The 19,397-nt window shown below is 37.3% G+C and overlaps 1 protein-coding gene across 2 annotated transcripts in view; it reads left to right on the top strand.

Moving 5' to 3' along the window:
- Positions 1–19,397, top strand: part of SAMD13 (sterile alpha motif domain containing 13) — a 40,556-nt gene that overhangs the window by 2,736 nt on the left and 18,423 nt on the right. The window contains exons 1-2 of one of the 2 annotated variants that reach the window (XM_031465480.2): positions 871–949; positions 2,355–2,439. In XM_031465480.2, the coding sequence (XP_031321340.1) occupies positions 2,387–2,439 (53 nt within the window). In that variant the 5' untranslated portion in view covers positions 871–949; positions 2,355–2,386. Of the gene's footprint in view, positions 1–870; positions 950–2,354; positions 2,440–19,397 lie in introns of those variants that run through there. The other variant, XM_010987152.3, reaches the window with a different exon arrangement.

Raw genomic sequence — 19,397 nt, 5'->3', positions numbered from 1 at the left:
AATTTGGGGGTTGGCACAAGATTTTCTTTTTCATATGCAACCAATATAGTACCAGGTACTCATCGAAAATACATATTGAATTTGTTGAATTACGCTTTTTATGCAACTGGGATAAACAGTTAAAAGTAAACCTCCCAGACAACTTGTTTTTGTTCTGTAGAGTAAGGTTTGTTTTATTTTAAATTTTTGCTAACTTCATCTGGTAGGATGAATGCCAAAATTAAAGAATGTGGGTGTTCTCAGGAGATCTGGTCATCTACTTTGCATCCTCTCTGAAATTTGTTACTTCCTGCATAATGCAGTAAAAGGATTTTCTGCTGGGCAGTGCTTTCCTTCGTCTCACAAAGAGATTACTTAAAAACCGACCCTGGGAACTTTGTTGGCATCTCTACTAGGAAGAAAGAGTAACACAGGGCTGCAGTTTCTGGGGGTTCACTGGGCATAGCCCATAAATACTGGACAGTCTCTTATTTTCTCTTATTTTTTCCCCCACAGGGGAGAAAAAGAAATAGTTTGAAACATGACATTCATGTTCAAAACAGCAACAAAGACCCATGATGCAGGAACAACAGAGGGGAGGGGGAAAATAAGAGGCTATTGATACAGCTTGTTTTTCTTTGAACAAGAAGACAGGTGCAGGGAGAATTCTGCAGTCTGGGGACCTGTGATTCATTTACTTCCACTAATTGTGCTGAAGGTAGTTAGCAAAAGTGAACAGGCACACTGTAGCTTTAAAAAGTCAGCCATGAACCAGAAGGCAGTTGGTGCAGCTTGTGTGTGATTCCTAACGTCATGTTGGCTGAGAGCCAGCCTGGTTTTATTTCACTGTGTCAAATTGTACCTCCTTATTGAATTCCTTTGCCAGCCTACTTTGTGAAAGAAAACATTGGGGTTTCTTTGGCTGTTCTTGATAAGCCTATAAAAAATGACATGTTTTAGTTGCTTCTAGGTAGGTTTTCTTTTTACTCTTCCACAAAAAAAGAAAATAGTAATAATAATAATAATTAGACAACGTAGTGTGGTGTTTGCAGAGTATCATTGTGAGTGTTTTGTTTTGTTTTGTTTTGTTTCTGAGATGCTTAGAAAATGGTGAATGTGTAACAGTTTCCAACTGAAGTGAAATCATTCTTTGGCAGGGAGAGGCAGCCCTATCTTCTGGCTCCTCTGTAACGGTGTGTGGATGTGTGTTAATATCTATATGTATATTACATGCTGGATTTCTCTATGAATGATCTAAGTGGCTTAGCAACTGGAAGTTTGTGTGTGTGTGTATGTGTGCGTGCGTGTGTGTATCAGCAGTGAAGATTATCCCACACTTAACAGTATTATTTGTTGATCATCTACTTCTCTAACAGTGATAAAATCTTGTGAATATACTAAATGATGCACTTGTGTCAGAGTAATCCCTGGAGAAGGAGTGCCGAAGTAGAAAGTGATTTGAGAGGAAATGTATTTAATTTATGGCTTCAGCTGCAGGAGAACAAGCACGTTTCAGAACTAGTTTTTTTTTTTTTTTAAGCAGTTTTGTTCATCGCTTTTCATCTTGCTAATTGCATATTAATTGTGGAGGGATTTTATTTTTTTCAGTCCTCGTCCTACTAAACAAAAAGACAGAGTGATGGATTCTACTATATTTACTTGAATGTTTTGATGATTTTTACATAAATCTAACGCGCTGCCCACCCTCTCTTACACACACACACACACACACACACACCCCCCCAGCACCACCGTTCTGTGCTGAGGGCTACCTGACATTTTTGTGAGCTTCCAGCTTTACCACAGCATGGCCATCTCACAGACAGGTTTTTGAGATTTTCACTGAGAATATGTGAGGTGGGGGAGTACTTGCTGACAAAAGCTCTAAGTCCTCTTTTGCATGGCAATGAAAAAATATAGGAGCAGTGGGAGTGGACAAAAAAAAAAAAAACAACAAATGCAGAAAAGGGAAAAAAGAAATCACCGCGCGTGGTGGGAAGGGGAGGAAAAGGGGGATTGTTTTTCTCGACTTTGACTCATTTATGAGTTGCAGTGTCTTAAGTGAGAGCTTGGCACCCAGAGAAAGCTGTGCCCGTTCACACAGCTCTTGTTTTGAACGAGGATTCAATTTCATTTGCAAATGCTTATTGTCGAGGCAGGGAGTGCCAGTACAGATGAAAGCACCCCAATCCGTCTCCTCCAATTCTTTAGGGTTAATCACATCTCTCCAATCACTGAGAGAACTGGAGATTTAAGCAAACATACGTGAACTGGTGCAAGGCTGTAAAAGGGACCATTATGTTTCCGATTCAGAATATAGATTCTTCTTTCACTTTCTAAGAATTAAACACGAGCTTTTCTCCCTTATCGATTAGTTGCTGAAGTAAAGGAGCCCTGCAGCCTCCCCATGCTATCTGTTGACATGGAAAACAAGGAAAATGGCTCTGTCGGTGTAAAAAAGTAAGTGAAACTGGCTTGTGAGTTCTGCTTCTGCAAACAACAGAGGGACTTGGGTTCTGTTTCTCTACTTCTTGCTTATCTTCTATGACACACGGTTTGGGGATTGTCTGGGTTGATTGGTCTACACTGGCCGCCAGCCTCCCCCCCCGCCCATCCCCAGTTGCCTTTTTCTGTATTACATTTCTAAGACAGATGACTCAGACATCAAACTGCATAAAAGGTTAGTGTATCAGGCTTTGGAACAGGGTGGGTTGTGGAGTCCAGCCCTGCATTCTGTATATTGAAACAAAAACACTCAGCCAACAGACTGTGCCTCCCAAGTCATAGGCTACGGTGGGGGTGGGATGGGAGGGAGGGGAGGAACCAAAAAGAGAGTTTGAGTCTTTTTAAATCAAATCACCTCTCAAAACTGAGAGCTATTAGTGAGGGAAGGAAAAAAGTGTCAGTAAGAATACTAAGTGTAACAATTTCTCTGTCCTAATTTTATGAACTACTTCAATGTGAAACATTTCTGTGCATACCATAGGGTTTTCTCTTTACATGTATATTCTTACAGTTGAAATTTAGGATTATATTTGTTTTAATGCTTGACTATTTTAAATAGGAAAAGTTAGTTGCATTATGTAGTGTAGTCTGAAACATGCTATGTATTTCAGACTAACTCATTAGATATGAAAAAAATGTATATACTCTTTTAGGAGTTATATTTAAGCTATAACCACGTTGCTTACAAGGAAAAAGTAAGTTCCAAGATAATGTTACTCGTTTCATTTTTTTCCATGTCATTTAGTTTAAAATTGCCTTCAACTTGAGCTTTGGAAGAAACTAATTAGATTTAATCCACAGTGATATCTAAGTGAGGAAATAGTGTGCTATTTATGTTTATGAATCAAAGGTGTATCTTACACTGAAGTTACATTAAGCTTAATAAAATCTGCTTGTTAAAATTCTCCTGTAATTTATATATCAGTGCCATGCTTCCATGCTTATTCCTATTTTTGAAGTTTGTGGTAGATAGACGGAGGAGGAAAGAAAGAAACAGGTGCTTTTGTAATGTTAGTTACATCGGCTGCTTCCAGTGGTGCTCTGAGCAGTGACAGAATGTCCTACAATTGTGCTGTCCACAGTGGTCACCACTAGCTGCATGTGGCAATCAAAAACTTGAAATGTGACTAGTGCAACTGATGAACTGAACTTTGAATTTTACTCAGTTGAAATCCATTTAAAAAGTTAACAGCTTTATTGAAATACAATTGATATATAATAAATTGCATTATTTGAAGTATAAAATTTGGTAAGTTTTGACCTTTGTATAAACCCATGAAACCATTACCAAAATTAAGATAACAAACATATCCATCCTCCCTAAAGGTTCCTCATAAACCTTTGTAATCTCTCCTTCCTGCCCTTCCCTGGTCCCATATCCCCAGGCAACTAGTGAGATGCATCACTATAGATTTGTTTACTTTTTTCTAGATTTGTAAATCTAGAAAGATTTTTATATAAATGGAATTATTCAGAATGTACTTTTGGGGGGAGGGGGAAGGGAAGGGGTCTGGTTTCTTTCACCTAGGAAAATTGATTTTGGACTCATTCATGTTATAGTATCAATAGTTCATTGCCTTTTATTACTGAGTAACATTTTATTGTGTGGTTACACAGTGCTTCATCCACTGTTTATCCACCCACTTGTTGATAGACATTTGGATTGTTTTCACATTTTAAGGAGTTACAATTAAAGCTGCTTTGGTCACTTGTGCACAGGTCTATGTGTGAACACGTGCTTTCATTTCTCTTGGGTAGATATCTAGAAACGAAATGTCTGGACTTCTCATGGTAGGTGTATGTTTAACTTAAGAAATTGCCAAACTCTTCCAAACAGGCTGTCCCATTTTACATTCCCACCAGCAGTGTGTGAGCGTTCCAGGTGTTCCTCAGGAACTTGATGTGATCCGTCTCTTTCATTTTATTAGATGTGGTTTTAATTTTCATTTCCCTAATGACTAGTGATGTTGAGCATTTTTTTCTTGTGTTTATTTGCGATCCATATATGTTCTTAAGTAAAATATTGTTCAAATCTTTTGCCTAGCTTTTTATTGGGCTAGTTTTTAAATATAATATTGTACAGAGTTTTTAATATATTCTGGATACAAGCCCTTTATCATAGACATGATTTGAAAATCTTTTCTTGTCATATATGATTTGTTTTTTCATTCTTTCTACAGTGTCTTCCAAAGTGCAGAAGTTTTAAATTTTGATGACGTCCAGTTTATCAATTTTTTTATTTTATGGATACAGCTCTTAGTGTCACATCTAAGAAATATTTGCCTTGCCCAAGGTCACAAAGACTTTCTCTTATGTTTTCTTAGATTTGGGACTGTGATTTTTGTGTTAATTTGTGTGTATGGTGTGAGATAAGGATTGAAGTGTTTTGATGGTAGCCATGGTGATAGTCTCTTTGCCTGTGGATATCCACTTGTTCTAGCACCATTTGTTGAATTGTCTCCACAACTTTATTGAAAAATAATTATTCATATATGTGTGGATCTATTTCTGGACTCTATTTTATTCCATTGATATTTTTGTATATATTTATGCCAGTGCAACACTGGTTTGATAACTATAGCTTTTTAATAAATCTTAAAATCAGTGTTATCCATCCAACTTTGTTCTTTCTTGAACTTACTTTGTCACTCTTAGGTCCTTTGCATTTCAATGTAAATTTTAGACTCAGCTTGTCAGTTTCTACTCCCCCCCCCCAAAAAAAAAACCTACTGGGTGATTTGATTGGCATTGCATTGAATTATAGATAAATTTAAGGAGAATTGACATCTTAACACCATTGTATCTTCCAACTCAATTAACACAGCATTTTTCTCCATTTACTTAGGTCTTCTTTAATTTCTCTCAGCAGTGTTTTGTAGTTTTCAGTGTGCAGGTCTTGCATGTCTTTGGTCAGCTATATCCCTACATATTTTATATTTTATGCTATTGTAACTGGTCGTGCTTTTGAAATTTTAATTTCCAATTGTTTGTTGCTAGTATATAGAAATACAATGGACTTTTTATACTGCCCTTATTTCCTACAACCTTGCTAAACTCACTTACTTCTTCTAGTAGCTTTTTCATAGATTCCATCAGATATTTAATATAGACAGTTATGTCTTATGAGTAAAGACAGTTTTACTTTTTCCTTCTTCGTGTGGATGCCTTTCATTTCTTTTTTGTACCTTATTGCCCTGAATAGGACCTCCAGTAAAAAGTTGCATAGAAGTGATAAGATTAAACATTCTGATTTTGTTCCTGATCTTAAGAGAAAACATTTACTCTTTTTCTTGTCTTTGTTCTTCTGTGTGTCTTTTATTTTCTGTCTACATTTATGTTTTTCTCTTTATCATTGATTTTAAAGCAGTTTGATTATGAGACTCATTGTAGTTTTCCTCATCTTTCTTTTTTAAATTGTTTTTTAATTGAAGGATAGTTGATTTACAATGTTCTATTAGCTTCTGGTGTACAGCAAAGTGATTCAGTTATACACACACATATATATATGCTTTTTCATAATGGTTTATTACAGGATATTGATATAGCTCCTTGTGCTATACAGTAGGACTTTGTTGTTTATCTACTTTATATGTAGTAGTTTGTATCTGCTAATCCCAAACTCCTAATTTATCCCTCCCCGATCTCCTTACCCCTTACCAAACCATAAATTTGTTTTCTATGACTGTGAGTCTGTTTGTTTTATAAATAAGTTCATTTGTATCATATTTTAGATTCTACATATAAGTGACATCATATGGTATTTGTCTCTCTCCGTCTGACTTACTTCACTTAGTATGAGAATCTCTAGGTCCATCCATGTTGCTGCAAATAGCATTATTTCGTTCTTTTTTATGGCTGAGTAATATTTCATTATCTGTTTATACCACATCTTCTTTATCTCATCATCTGTCAATGGACATTTAGGTTGTTTCCATGTCTTGGCTGTTGTAAATAGTGCTGCTGTGAACATTGAGGTGCATGTACCTTTTCAAATTAGAGTTTTCTCTGGATATATACCCAGGAGTAGGATTGCTGGATCATATGGTAAGTCTATTTTTTGTTTCTTAAAGAAACTCCATACTGCCCTCCATAATGCCCTCCATAGTGGCTGCACCAATTTACATTCCCACCAACAGTGTAAGAAGGTTCCCTTTCTCCACACCCTCTCAAGCATTTGTTACTTGTAGACTTTTTAATGATGGCCATTCTGACGGGTGTGAGGTGATACTTCACTGTAGTGCTAATTTGCATTTCTCTAATATTTAGCAACATTGAGCATCTTTTCATGTGCCTGTTGGGCATCTGGATGTGTTCTTTGGAGAAGTGTCTTTTTAGGTCTTCTGCCCATTTTTTGATTGATTTGTTTTTTGTTACTGAGTATGAGTTTGTTTGTATACTTTGGAAATGAAGTCTTTGTCAGTCACATCATTTGCAAATATTTTCTCTCATTCTGTAGGTTGTATTTTTGTTTTGTTTACGGTTTCCTTTGCTGTGCAAAAGCTTGTAAGTTTGATGGGATGTCATTTGTTCATTTTCACTTTTATTTCTATTGCCTTGGGAGACTGACGTTAGAAAACATTGCTACGATTGATGTAAGAGAACATTTTGCCTATGTTGTCTTCTGGGAGGTTTATGGTGTCATGTCTTATATTTAAGTCTTTAAGCCATTGTGAGTTTGTTTTTGTGTATGGTGTGAGGGAGTGTTCTAACTTCACTGATTTACATGTGGCCGTCCAGCTTTCCAGCACCACTTGCTGAAGAGATTCCTCATTTTTCTTTTGCTTGGAGTTTCTTTTGTTTTTGATCTGTGGGCTTAGTTTTCACCAAGTTTGGAAATTTTTCAGCCATTATTTTTTAAAGAATTTTTGATCCCCCTCCACTTCTCCTTTGGGGGCTACAAGTATAGGTTTATTCGATCATTTGATGTTGTTCCACAATTCACTGGTGCCCTGTTAATGTTCTTCCAGGTTTTTTTTTTTTTTTCCTATCATTTTGGATAGTTTCTATTGCTTCTCCTTCAAGTTCACTAACCTTTTCTTCTGAAATGTATAATCTCTTGTTTATCCCACCCAATGCATTTTTCATTTCAGACAATGCAGTTTTCACCTCTAGAAGTTCAACTCAGTCTTTTTTACATCTTCCATGTCTTTACTTAACATATTCTTTCCTCTAGCTTCTGCACATATGAAATATGGTCATAATAACTGTTTCATGTCCTTGGCTACTAATTCCTATCATTTTTCAGTTAGTGTCAGTTGATTGATCTTTCTTTTCATTGTGGGTTGTATTTTTCTGCTGCTATGCATTCCCGGTAATTTTTGATTGAATGTCAGATATTGTGAATTTTACTTTGTTGGGTGTTGGATATTTCGGTATTTCTATAAATATTCTTGATCTTTGTCCTAGGATATGCTTAAATTACTTGGAAACAAGTAATTCGATCCTTTTAAGCCTTGCTTTTAAGCACTGTTAGGCAAGATCAGAGCTGTATTTAATCTAAGGGTATTTTTCCCCTTTTATTGAGGTAAGACCTATCTTTGTACTCTAACCAGTGCTCCTGAATTATGAGATCTTCCTCTCTGGCGGGTGGAAATCGGCACTGTTCCCATCTCTGTGTGAGCTCTGGGGATTGTTATCTCTAATTCTTCTGCGTGGTTCTTTCCCCAGCCTCTTTCCTCACATGCATGTGATAATCAGTACTCTGCTGAGCACTTGAAGGGAAGCCTCTGCCTCTTTGTATGGCAGTCTCCTCTCTAGAACTCCGCCCTGGGCACAGCCTAAACTCCCTCTCCAGGCAGTACGTGGGCAGGGCTTACCTTGCTTGTTTCCCGTCCCTCAGGGCTCTCTGTTCCTTCCTTACTGCCTGTGTCCAGTGCCTGGAGTGCCACTCTCATACAACTTGTCTATTTTTGTAGTTGTTTTAGGCAGAAGAGTAAATCTAGGCCCCGTTACCCCGTCTTGATCTGAAATAGAAGTTCCAGTTAATTTACATTGCCAAGTTCTAGTGGCTAAGGTAGGTAGGACAAGGTAGAGTTAGATTATAATGCAGAATCCCTAAAACATAGACTCTTAAGGCTCTTTCTGAGATCTACCCAAATCGGGGCTTACAGTGACTTCCGTTATGTCTTCCAGATATAGAAAATATAGTGCTCTCCTGGGGAATGTACCTCACAAAGAATCATTTCCAAAGAAGCCTAGGGTAATGGCCCTTATTCACCAGGCCATGTCTCCTGATCAGAGCTTCAGTTTTACAAGGCTGCTATTTATGGAGTCCTTTCTATGTGTCTAGCACTTTGTGGGAGCCTCGTTAATCCTCAAAACTGTATTTTGAGGTATATGCTATAATTCCCGTTTTATAGTAGAGAAAACCAAAGCTCCAGGAGGTTAAAGATCTTTTAAGAGCTCACAGCTAGTAAGCGCTGGTGTTGGTATTCAGATTAAGTCTGAAGCCTGAGTCCTTTCTTCTGCACCAGGGTCTGTCAAATATACTATACTGTCAAAGGTGGCTTTCAGTCACTTTTACCGCAGGCATGGGTCTCACTACCACAAGGCTATGGAAGCCTGTGTTTGTCTCCAAGGTTTGTAGATGCATGCACACATTCAATAATATCACCTTAACTTCACCAAGACAGGACTTCTCTTTCCAAAATGGCATTTTTCTTCTAAATATGGAATATTTTGAAGTCTGTTCTGAGTATTCCAGGCCAGTGATTTCTCAAACTTGAGTTTGCATCACTTGGAGGGCATGTTAAATACAGATTGCTGGGCGCACCTCCAGAGAATCTGATTCAGTACATCTCAGGGGCCTGGGGACTTGCATTCTGACATTTTCTCTGGTGACGTTGATGCTGACATCGAGACTTTGGAAAAACAATTTGGCATTATTTTTCAAGTATTGATCTATCAAATATTTTATAACTCAACAATTCCGTTTCTGGATGTATTCTAGTGTTGCCCCATAGAAATGACTCTTAAGCCATAAATGTAATTTTAAATTTTCTAGTGGTTATATTTAAACAGATGAAATTAATTTTAACATATTATATTTGGCTGAAAATACCCCAGGATGTTATAATTTTAACATGTAATCAATATAGCATATTATTAATGGGATAGTTTGCATTTTTTATGCTAAATTTTATAAATCCACTGTGTATTTTATACTTAGATTGTATCTCAAATTGGATGCAAAAGTTTTATTAGAAATATTTGGTCTCTATCAGATTTCATAAAATTTGCAAATGAAAAAGTAGAATCACATACCCCAATAATTCCAAACATACCTAAAATTTCCAAAAAATGAATCAGGTACCAAAGAATTATTTTCTTTAAATACATGCAGGTACATGGGCAAAACTGGTTCTTTCTTAGAAGATTTGATTTGACTTTGAAGCAATAGCATATCAGTTTCAAAACTACGTCTGTCGAAGTGACACAGTTTTGAAATAAATTTACTGATACTTAAGTTATATTAAATTGAATTCAAAGGGGTATTGCATAAATGTATAAGCAACTATTAATTTATTAATGTCAATAAATCATTCTTCAAATTTTTCTTCAAATTGATTTATTTTAGAAAAATGTGTAAAATTATGTTTATTGTATTGTACTTGAAAAGTTTCCATTTCAACACAAAATTTTGTGCCTTTTTAGCTAGGTTACAAATCAGTATTTCTTTTTCCTTTTTTTTTTTTTTAAGGAGCTTCAAATTTCTTTCATTTACATGTTGCCTGTTATCAGTGAGAAAATATAAATTGCTCCTCCACTTTTGGTCTTTAATTATTAAATATTTGGAAAGCAATTTTTTTTGTTTTAATGAAGTCTTGAGCTGGACTTAACAATATAAGTCTTTGTATATTTCTTCCATGACTTAACCAACAAATAATGGCAAAGAACACAGACCATTAAATTTGTTGTGTTCTATTTCTTTTAAGAGTTCCATAGTCTGGCACTGATCCATAGCATTTGCAGATATTTACTGAATGATTTATCGGTGGTATCCATGACACTTGCCAGGAATCTGCTTTAGAAAACTGAACATGAATATTATACAGTAGAATGAAGGAATGAGGGAAACGTGTCTCTTGTTTATGTGTCTCAAGATTATGCGAAATCCAGATTTTTTTTTTAACCTAAGGTGGTTGAAGTCCCATCCATCAGGAGAGGATTTAGTTTTTTCAAATCTAGCTGAAATGATTCTTTGACAGATATAAAAGATTTTAAAATATTTAAATTTGGAGTTTAGTTTTCCAGGCCACAGGTTGACAATATTGCTTTATAAATTTGGAAGTCTTTGGAGACAAGCAGACTCCAGGCATTAACTGACGTGGCGCTGCTCATCCAGTGCTGAGAAAAGTCGTTATGTTTTCCCAAAATTGAATCAATCGATTTTAGATGTTGTCCAAGAGATCTTGCATTCCTCGGGCAGTTGTTTGATGGCTTGGCTGAAAACCTTCTCCCTTTTGTTGGACTACCTTTTTAGTATTTTCTCATAATACTCTAACAAAGCTGAATATAACCATCTATCTGTTGAAAAAAGTTGTTTTCTTTTTTGTGCAAGAATCCAAGCTGGACAAATTTGTAAGCTCAGATTCTGTTTAAAAGTCACTTCAACATGTTTTGTTGGATGTTTAATTTTGATTATAGGTAACTAATGTCATCAGTTCTTTTTGATTGTTGAAAAGCAAGTTACCGAATTCACTGTGTCTTTGCTAAAAATGGCTCTTAATAGTGTTCATTTTTTATACAACAAATCAGCAGCTTTTTTCCTTTTGCTCAGTTCCAATAATTGCAGTTGAATTTCCAACATGCTTTCAGCCAGCTCCCTTTTTTCTTTACTCTTCTGGTTCTAATGCTAGTTTCTGCATCTCCTTTTGATTTTGCATTAGTTGTGTGCCTCCTTTTTAAATTTTAAAATTTGTCCATACTCATTTTTAACTAAAAACGTTTAATTATATTACAATTAAAATAGAAAGACTGTCAACTCAATTACCAATTACAGCGTACTAAGAGATTCTCATAACTTGTGCTATCTGCATCCAACACATTACAATATTACATGGATGCACAGGAAAAAAAATCATCTGGATGGAATCAATCTGTTGACGCCAACTAGATTAGCTGTGTATTTATGTGTCAGACTAGAGAGAAGAGATGCATCTGATAGAACTTCAATTCAACAGTAGTATCCTAAGTGATGCAATGGCTTAGGTAAAATCTTACACAAAAACAATGAACTTGACTATATATAAAATAGATAAACAGCAATGTCCCACTGTATAGCAGAGGGAACTATATGCAGTACCTTGTAATAGCCTATAATGAAAAAGAATATGAAAAGGAATATATACATATATATATATTTATCTGAATCACTATGCTGTACACCAGAAATTAATACAGCATTGTAAACCAACTATACGTCAATAAAAAAAATTAGATTAAAAAAAAAAGTCTTGTGTTTATCAGAAGCATATTTTGTACCAGCTCAAGTTTTTAAATTTAGATTAAACTAATTAAAATCAAAGAAAATTTAAAAATCTGGTTTCTTAGTCAAATTTTAAATGCTTATTAGCCACATGTGATTAGAGGCTACTGGGATGATGTTTACCTCAGGTTAGGGACGCCAGGGTGGGATAGACACAATTATTGTCAAGATTATAGTTTTAATTTTGCCTGGTGGGTACCTGGGTGTTTATTAAATTTAATAATAACTAAATAAGAGGAAGCCATCTTAATAGTTTGTAATATGTCCTTCTAGACAGTTTCTGTACAAACACTCTCTGTAGCCATATATATAATATGTGGATATTATATATAGTCACAAAAATGTCCGCATATAGTTAAAGGACACATAAAATAAGCTTTTATAGAACAAATGGGATCATTGTATTCTCTTTGTGGATTTCAGGTGCACAGATTTTTGGATTCATTAAAATCTTAGTACACAACACTCTCACCATCGATCTCTGTTTAGCCATATTAGACCCATGTCAGAAGTTTCACTAAATTCTAAAAGAATCTATGTCTTTCACATGCACGTGCCTATCTGTGCAACTCACAAACATACAACATGAATTGGGTTTTTTTTCCCATTCATATCCCTGCTCCCTTTTTCATCCGCTGGTCTTTTCCCCTTCTTCCCTTTGCTCCTAGGATGGAGGAGGAAACAGTGTTCCCACGACAGAGCTTATAACAAGTTTGCAGCTTTTCACAAGTGGTTTATCTTCCCACCAGCACCCGGTCTCTCGCCGCTCAGTGGAGACGCTCTACTGAGAGAACTTTCACAGCAACAGTGTTTAGCAAGGACTTTGAAAAGAAGCCATTTCTTCTTAATGCCACGCCTTTTCTTGCTCACGTATCTCACCGTCTTCCTCTGCCTTTGTGTTCAATTTAGTGTTTTATTATGAAGCGAAAACATTTCACTTTGGAACTAAAGTTTATTTTATAATTAGTAAAGTGATAGTTGTTTTAGTAATGAGTGTAAACTTTTAAACTTTTAATATTATAATACTAACTTTTTGACATCAAAAAGCAATTGACATATAACATATTAGTCTCAGATGTACAGCATAATGATTCATTATTTCTGTATACTGCAAAATGTTCTCTGCGATAAGTCTAGTTAACATCCATCACCATGACAGTTTTTTTCTTGTGATGAGAACTTTTAAGATCTACTGTCTAGCAACTTTCAAATATACAATACAGTATTATTAGCTACAGGCGCCACGCTGTATGTCACATCCTCATGACTTATTTATTTTATAATTGGAAGTCTGTACCTTTTGGCTACTTTCACTCATCTTGTGTGACCCCCTCCCACCTCTGGCAACCACACCAATCTGTTCTCTGCATCTATGATTTTGGGTTTAAAAAATTTTTTTTTAATGTTTGTTTTTAGATTCCACATGTAAGTGAGATCATATATTTATCTTTCTCTGAGTTATTTCACTTTACATAATGCCCTCAAGGTCCATTCATGTTGTTGAAAGTGATAATATTTCCTTTTTATGGCTGAATACTATTCCATTGTGTATATATACCACATTTTCTTTATCCATTTATCCATTGATGGACACTCAGGCTGCTTTCATGTCTTGACTATTGTAAATAATAGCACAACAAATGTGGGAGTTCCATATATCTTTTCAATTCACTGTTTTCGCTTCCTTCAGGTAGATACCCAGAAGTGGAATAGCTGGATTGTATGGTAGTTCTATTTTTTATTTTTTTCAGGAACCTCCCTACTGTTTTCCATAGTGCCTGTACCAATTTACATTCCTACCAACAGTGCACAAAGGTCCCCTTTTCTTCACATCATTGCCAGCACTACTTATTTCCTGTCTTTTTGATAATTGCCATTCTAACGGACATGAGGTGATATCTCATTGTGGTTTTGGCTTGCATTTCCCTGATGATTAATGGAGCATCTTTCCACTTACCTGTTGGCCATCAGCATGTCACCTTTGGAAAGGCGTTTATTCAGATCCCCTGCCCATTTTTTAATTAGATTTTTTATTGAGTTATATATGTTCTTTATATATTTTGAATTTGCAAACATTTTCTTCTCCTTTTTAGTAGGTTGCCTTTTCATTTTGTTGATGATTTCCTTGGCTGTGCACAAGATTTTTAGTTTGATGTAGACCCACTTGTTTTTTTTACTTTTGTTGCCTTTGCTTTTGGAGTCAGATCCTCCCCCACCAAAAAATCATCACCAAGACTGGTGTCAAAGAGCTTATCACTTATGTTTTCTTCTATGAGTTTTATGGTTTCAGGTCTCACGTTCAGCTCTTTGGTCCATTTTGAGTTAATTTGTGTGTGTGGTGTAAGACAGTGTTCCAGTTTCATTCTTTTGCACATGGCTGTCCCATTTTTCTAGTACCATTTATTGAAGAGACTATCCTTTCCCCATTGTATATTCTTGGCTCATTTGTCATAAATTAATTGACCATATATGCATTATTACTAACTTTTGAATAGCCTTCTCTCTGAAGGCTGTTAACTATTAAATATTAAGCTAATTATTCATTTTAAAAAGTTGTCATTTTTGCCCATGTGAATTACAGGATTAGAAGGTGAATGACAGAAGTAAAACATTAGGATAGAATTTGAAATTATTATCAGTATTACTACAATTTCAAACCTCTGAGTGCATTGTAGAATTCTCAGAGATTTTCCATGTAACAGAAATAACAATGGCTACTGTTACTCAGCTCATTAAAAACAAAGCCAAGAATGTTTACATGCATAGTAACCCACACATCAGTCAGGTGTCTAAGGGGAGCAGGCACATTTAGGGTTAAATGAATAACCTCCGAGGATATTTGGTTATTTGCCTGGAAGTCCTGCTGGGCTCCTTAGGGAAGGAGGAAGAGGAAACTGTTAGAAGTGACTGTGTGTCTGGTCACTGGCTTCAGCTTTTGTTCATTTTCTCCTACTCCTGTCCTTCTGTGTTGTCAAACAAATAATCAGCAGTCCTTAGATGTGTGTCCTTTGAAAGCGATGATGACATTGTATCCAGCTTGCTAGGCAGTTCCTGGGTACTCTCTCCCCATTATGCCCCTCTCATCTGTTTCATCCGCCTTTCCCAGACCCCACAGCCACGGCGCCCGATTCTACCCGGACACTGTGAGTGATGGTTCCCGGGATGCTGTTCTTTGCAGGGAACAGCAGTCTGGAACAGGGGGTGATTGTGATGTAAGATGCCACTATACCAAAAGCATAGGAAAATAAAATCAAACTCCCAAGACATTTTAAGTGGCTAAATACCAGGTGTCTCTTAACAGATTGTTAGTAAGGAGGGAAAGAAGGAAGGAGGGAGGGAGGGAAGGAGATAGATAAGGAGAGGAGGGGAAGGGAGTGGGGTAAACTGAGCCACTAATTCAAACCTGAAAAATGACCTTTCTAATCAGGATCTGATGTCATAACCCTTGTGCGGATATGTTTGGTGGGGTAAGTCAGAGTGCTATGCATATGGATTCTTGAATACAGATGATGTATGGTAGTTAATGGCAATACTTGTAACTGGTACAGTTTTATTTTTCCTAGTGAAGCTAAAATCCATTTGTCAGTATTTCATGGCTGTTTGCTCATCCTGTTATATGGCGTGTTAGTCTGCTGGGCTGCCCTAACTTAATACCATGGACTGGGAGGCTTAAACAATAGAACTTTATTTCTCAGAGTTCTGGAGGCTGGGAAGCCTGTGATCAGGATTCTGGCTGAGTCAGTTTCTGGAGAGAGCTCTCCTCCTGGGTTGTGGATGGTCACCTTCTCACTACGTCCCCACATGGACTTACCTCCTGCACATGCATGCAGATCTTATAAGGCCACCAATCCTATTGGGTTAGGACCCCACCATTGTGACCTTAATTGCACTATCTCCGAAAAGCCCCAGCCCCAAATACAGTCAGATTCAGGGGTAAGGGCATTAACATATGAATTTTGGGGGTAGGGAAATGCAATTCTTTCTTGTCATAGGGTCTTATGATAAATGTTTGATGATCCTTTAAACTAAATGAAAGAATTGAGCCGGTCCACTTTTTTGATTGGTACCATTTTGTCCATTGCAAATAACTGCCTTAAAGAAGCAGACATTTCAACAGAGTAAAATGCATAAAACTGTAGAGTCAGCTAAGCGTATCATTATATTTTAAGCGTGAAAACAAAAGGAGTTCCAATCAAAGCCAGCAGCACTCACAAGCATGCAGGATGTATCTTTTCTGCATTAGGAAGGGTTGCTGTCTTCTGCATAGATTCCGGCGTGCTACTGATACCCCTACAGAAGGAAACCCGAGTTTGTCCCAGCATTAGAGCCACACTAAGTCCTTTGGAAGAGGGACCCCTGTGCCGTGGCTCAGAGCATGGAGGGAAGGCTCTTCCAGTAGTCTGTGTGCAGTTGTCTTTGGTGTTAATGTTTGGGGTATGAAATGTTCATATGTTTGTGTTTAACATGAATGTTGGCATGAATTGTATTTGATAGTGAAGGAAAAACCAGAAATCCATCAAGGCCTCTTGAGAGGAGTTTACACTGCTTCAGAGGTCTTTATTTGTACCAGAAAGTTAAGAACAGGTGGGAAAAGAGGCAGTCATAGGATCCTTTGTTTTCAGAAAGATGGGGTAGGGAGTTCGGGAGACATCCCCAGCAGAGATGCACCCGGGACAGAGTGCCATGAGATCTCAGAGGAAAGCCGTGAGCTTGTGGGAAGATGCCGCTCACAGAGGAGAGAAAAGATACAGGAAGATGACCCATCTGCTCCCAGGACTGACTCTGGTGTTGCTGCTGATTCAGGGCTCCACCTAGCACAGCCTGACTCCCCCTGCCCTGCTCCCTCCATTCCTCTCGTCCTCCTGCTCCTTAATGGCTGTTTGGAATAAAGCAAGGAACACATACGATCGTCTTCATCACGCAGCTGACTTGAGATTTTCCTCTTCACTAGACTACAAGTTCCCAAGGCTATCAAGTCCCTGCTCACTGTAGGCAAGTTACAATGAATCAATGATTGGAATAGAAGGTTGATTAAGGATATTAGGAAAGGGATATTTAACCAGTACCTTTTAAAAATGAGTGGGGTTCGCATCCTTGGCAGTTGAACAGACAGCGCTTTGAGTAGCATAACCAAAGCTGCGGATATGTGGATATAAGTCCAGGATGTTGACCAACTGGATTTCAGTACAAACTTGAAATTGGAAAGAAGCCTGGAAAGTTATGTTTGAATCAAATCCCTGGGTGCCAAGCTAAAGAATTTGGAATATACAGGAGAATTATTTGCTTTTTCAGGCCTTTCGTTGCTTGAATATGCTGCAGCTAAGTGCAGACAACTCTTATTTATCTGGATGTTAAAAAATGAAGAATGTCCTTTCAAGAAACTTTGAATCAGCCTTTCTTTTTTTAGCCAGATCCCTGCTTATTAGGATGAAGGGAGAGGGAGAAAAGAATGGAGATGAAATGAAAGCTCATTTGATTGCTTCCTGCTTAGCTGTGTCATAGGCAGAGAGGTCAATGTTAATGCTAATTTATTACAATCAGAATTATATTGCTTTTAGCCAAAGGCTGTTTTAAGATATGGGTAAAGAGTAGGTTAATTTAATTTTGAAAATAAATTATAAAGATCAAGGCAGGACAAAGTTGGAGTGTATTTCTGAGTGGAAACATAAGTGACATTGAGAATTAGGTTTATAAAAGGAGGAGCATGATAAATATACCTCCATAATAGGTCAGCGAGTATGAGGTAACTTGTGCTCTGAGCTTTAAAACAGAGATACAGTTAGGAAGTATAAGGTGGGGTTGAAATCACATATGGACTGTGTTTATTCAGAGTTTCCTTTTGGTCTGATCAACCCTCAGACTCTAATATCATAAGTACCATAAAATATACACAGGCTAAATCCCGAGAAAGAGTTTCAACAATTTTTCACCTGCCTCCACAAATACTGAAAGGGAAAAGGAAGATTTTTGCTGCCAGCACTTAAAATGATAGTGTGCCAACATGAACATGTTCATAATAAGGTCTCAATCTGCATGTGTCTGCCAAATTTGTTATTTATTGCATTTCCGTCCTCGATGATTGGGTCTCTTTAGCTCTCTCTAAAAGTGAGGTGACTGTTTAATTAGGGGATAGTCAGTTCCCAGTGTGAATTATTCACGCATGATATAATTTTTATCAATACGCGATGTACCTAACCATATGCACAGGGACTAAAAGGTGACTGTGTTAAATGGAAGCATTGGTTTGATTAAGTGATGGGATTGGAGACAAATTCTGCCCCTTCATTTCTTGCTAGTTTTTTGTAATAAGGAAAAATACCTATCTATCTATTTATATATATATGTATTTTATATATATATTAATATATATATATATTTTAAGAGTCTATACCTGGAAAAATGTTCATGAATTTATCATCTTTATAAATCATATTCTGGGAAATATTTTGCTATGATGATAATGAATAATAAATATCAAATGATAATGGAACTTTTTTATCTGCCATCTCATTTCATCAGTGCAAAATTAACAGCCACAACTGGAACTACCATCTGGGAGGGGTTTTAAACAGCACCATTTAAATTCCTTTTGGAATTTGACATGCACAAGTTAAAAGGAAAGATTTGGAAGGAATGATCCATTTAAAAGGGAACAAAGTGTCTCAGTTTGGCCACAAATAACAGTCCTCGAGGTGACATATGGCTTTCCCAGTGGGGAAAGCTGACGCTTAAGTCCGTCCCCTGAAATGTCCTCATAACCTCGTCTGGCCTCGGCACTCTGGCCTCCCCAACCCCCACCATCATGTTGCCTCGGATCATCTCCAGGTTTCTCTGTTGCTGGAACCACAGGACGGGCCCCCCAAAACCATCCATCGTTCTTTAACATAAACAACCTAGAAGTGACAGCGTGTGTCTGCACATGTCTGCTTCTGTAAGCCATCCCCTCTCAGGGCAGAGCCTAGGCTGTGTTTGAAGCAATCGATGCCTTTCAAAATTACGTTAAAAACCTTCAAGCATCCTAGTCAGGCAGAACTATCTGGGTCCACCAAAGCACACATCCTCAGCAGCACCGGTTCAGCCCTCAGTCCTCATATCTAGAGCATGCTGTTTCCATGTCCCGTGTCTGCTCCCCTCACGGGATTGCCAGCCCCTCGAGAGCAGGAACCATGCCTTCCTATCCGTGTAAGCCTGCCTCTAGCACAGTGCTGAGAAGACCAGAGGCTTTTGTAAATATTTGTTATATCAATGAGTACGGAGTGGAAAAGCATAGACTGGGAGGCAAGCATATGCAGAATCGATCCTGGCTTTCTATACTGTGTGATTTGGACTGAGTTTCTTAACCTTTTTGAGCCTTAGTGTCCTAAAAACAGCTGACAGTAGCCAGTTCACAAGGAGCTGGGAGGCTGATAATAGGTAACATACGAAA

Source organism: Camelus dromedarius, chromosome 14 (genome assembly GCF_036321535.1).
Source record: "Camelus dromedarius isolate mCamDro1 chromosome 14, mCamDro1.pat, whole genome shotgun sequence".
Lineage (NCBI taxonomy): Eukaryota > Metazoa > Chordata > Mammalia > Artiodactyla > Camelidae > Camelus > Camelus dromedarius.
Note: the sequence above shows the minus strand (reverse complement) of the source record. Positions and strands in the feature narration are given on the sequence as shown.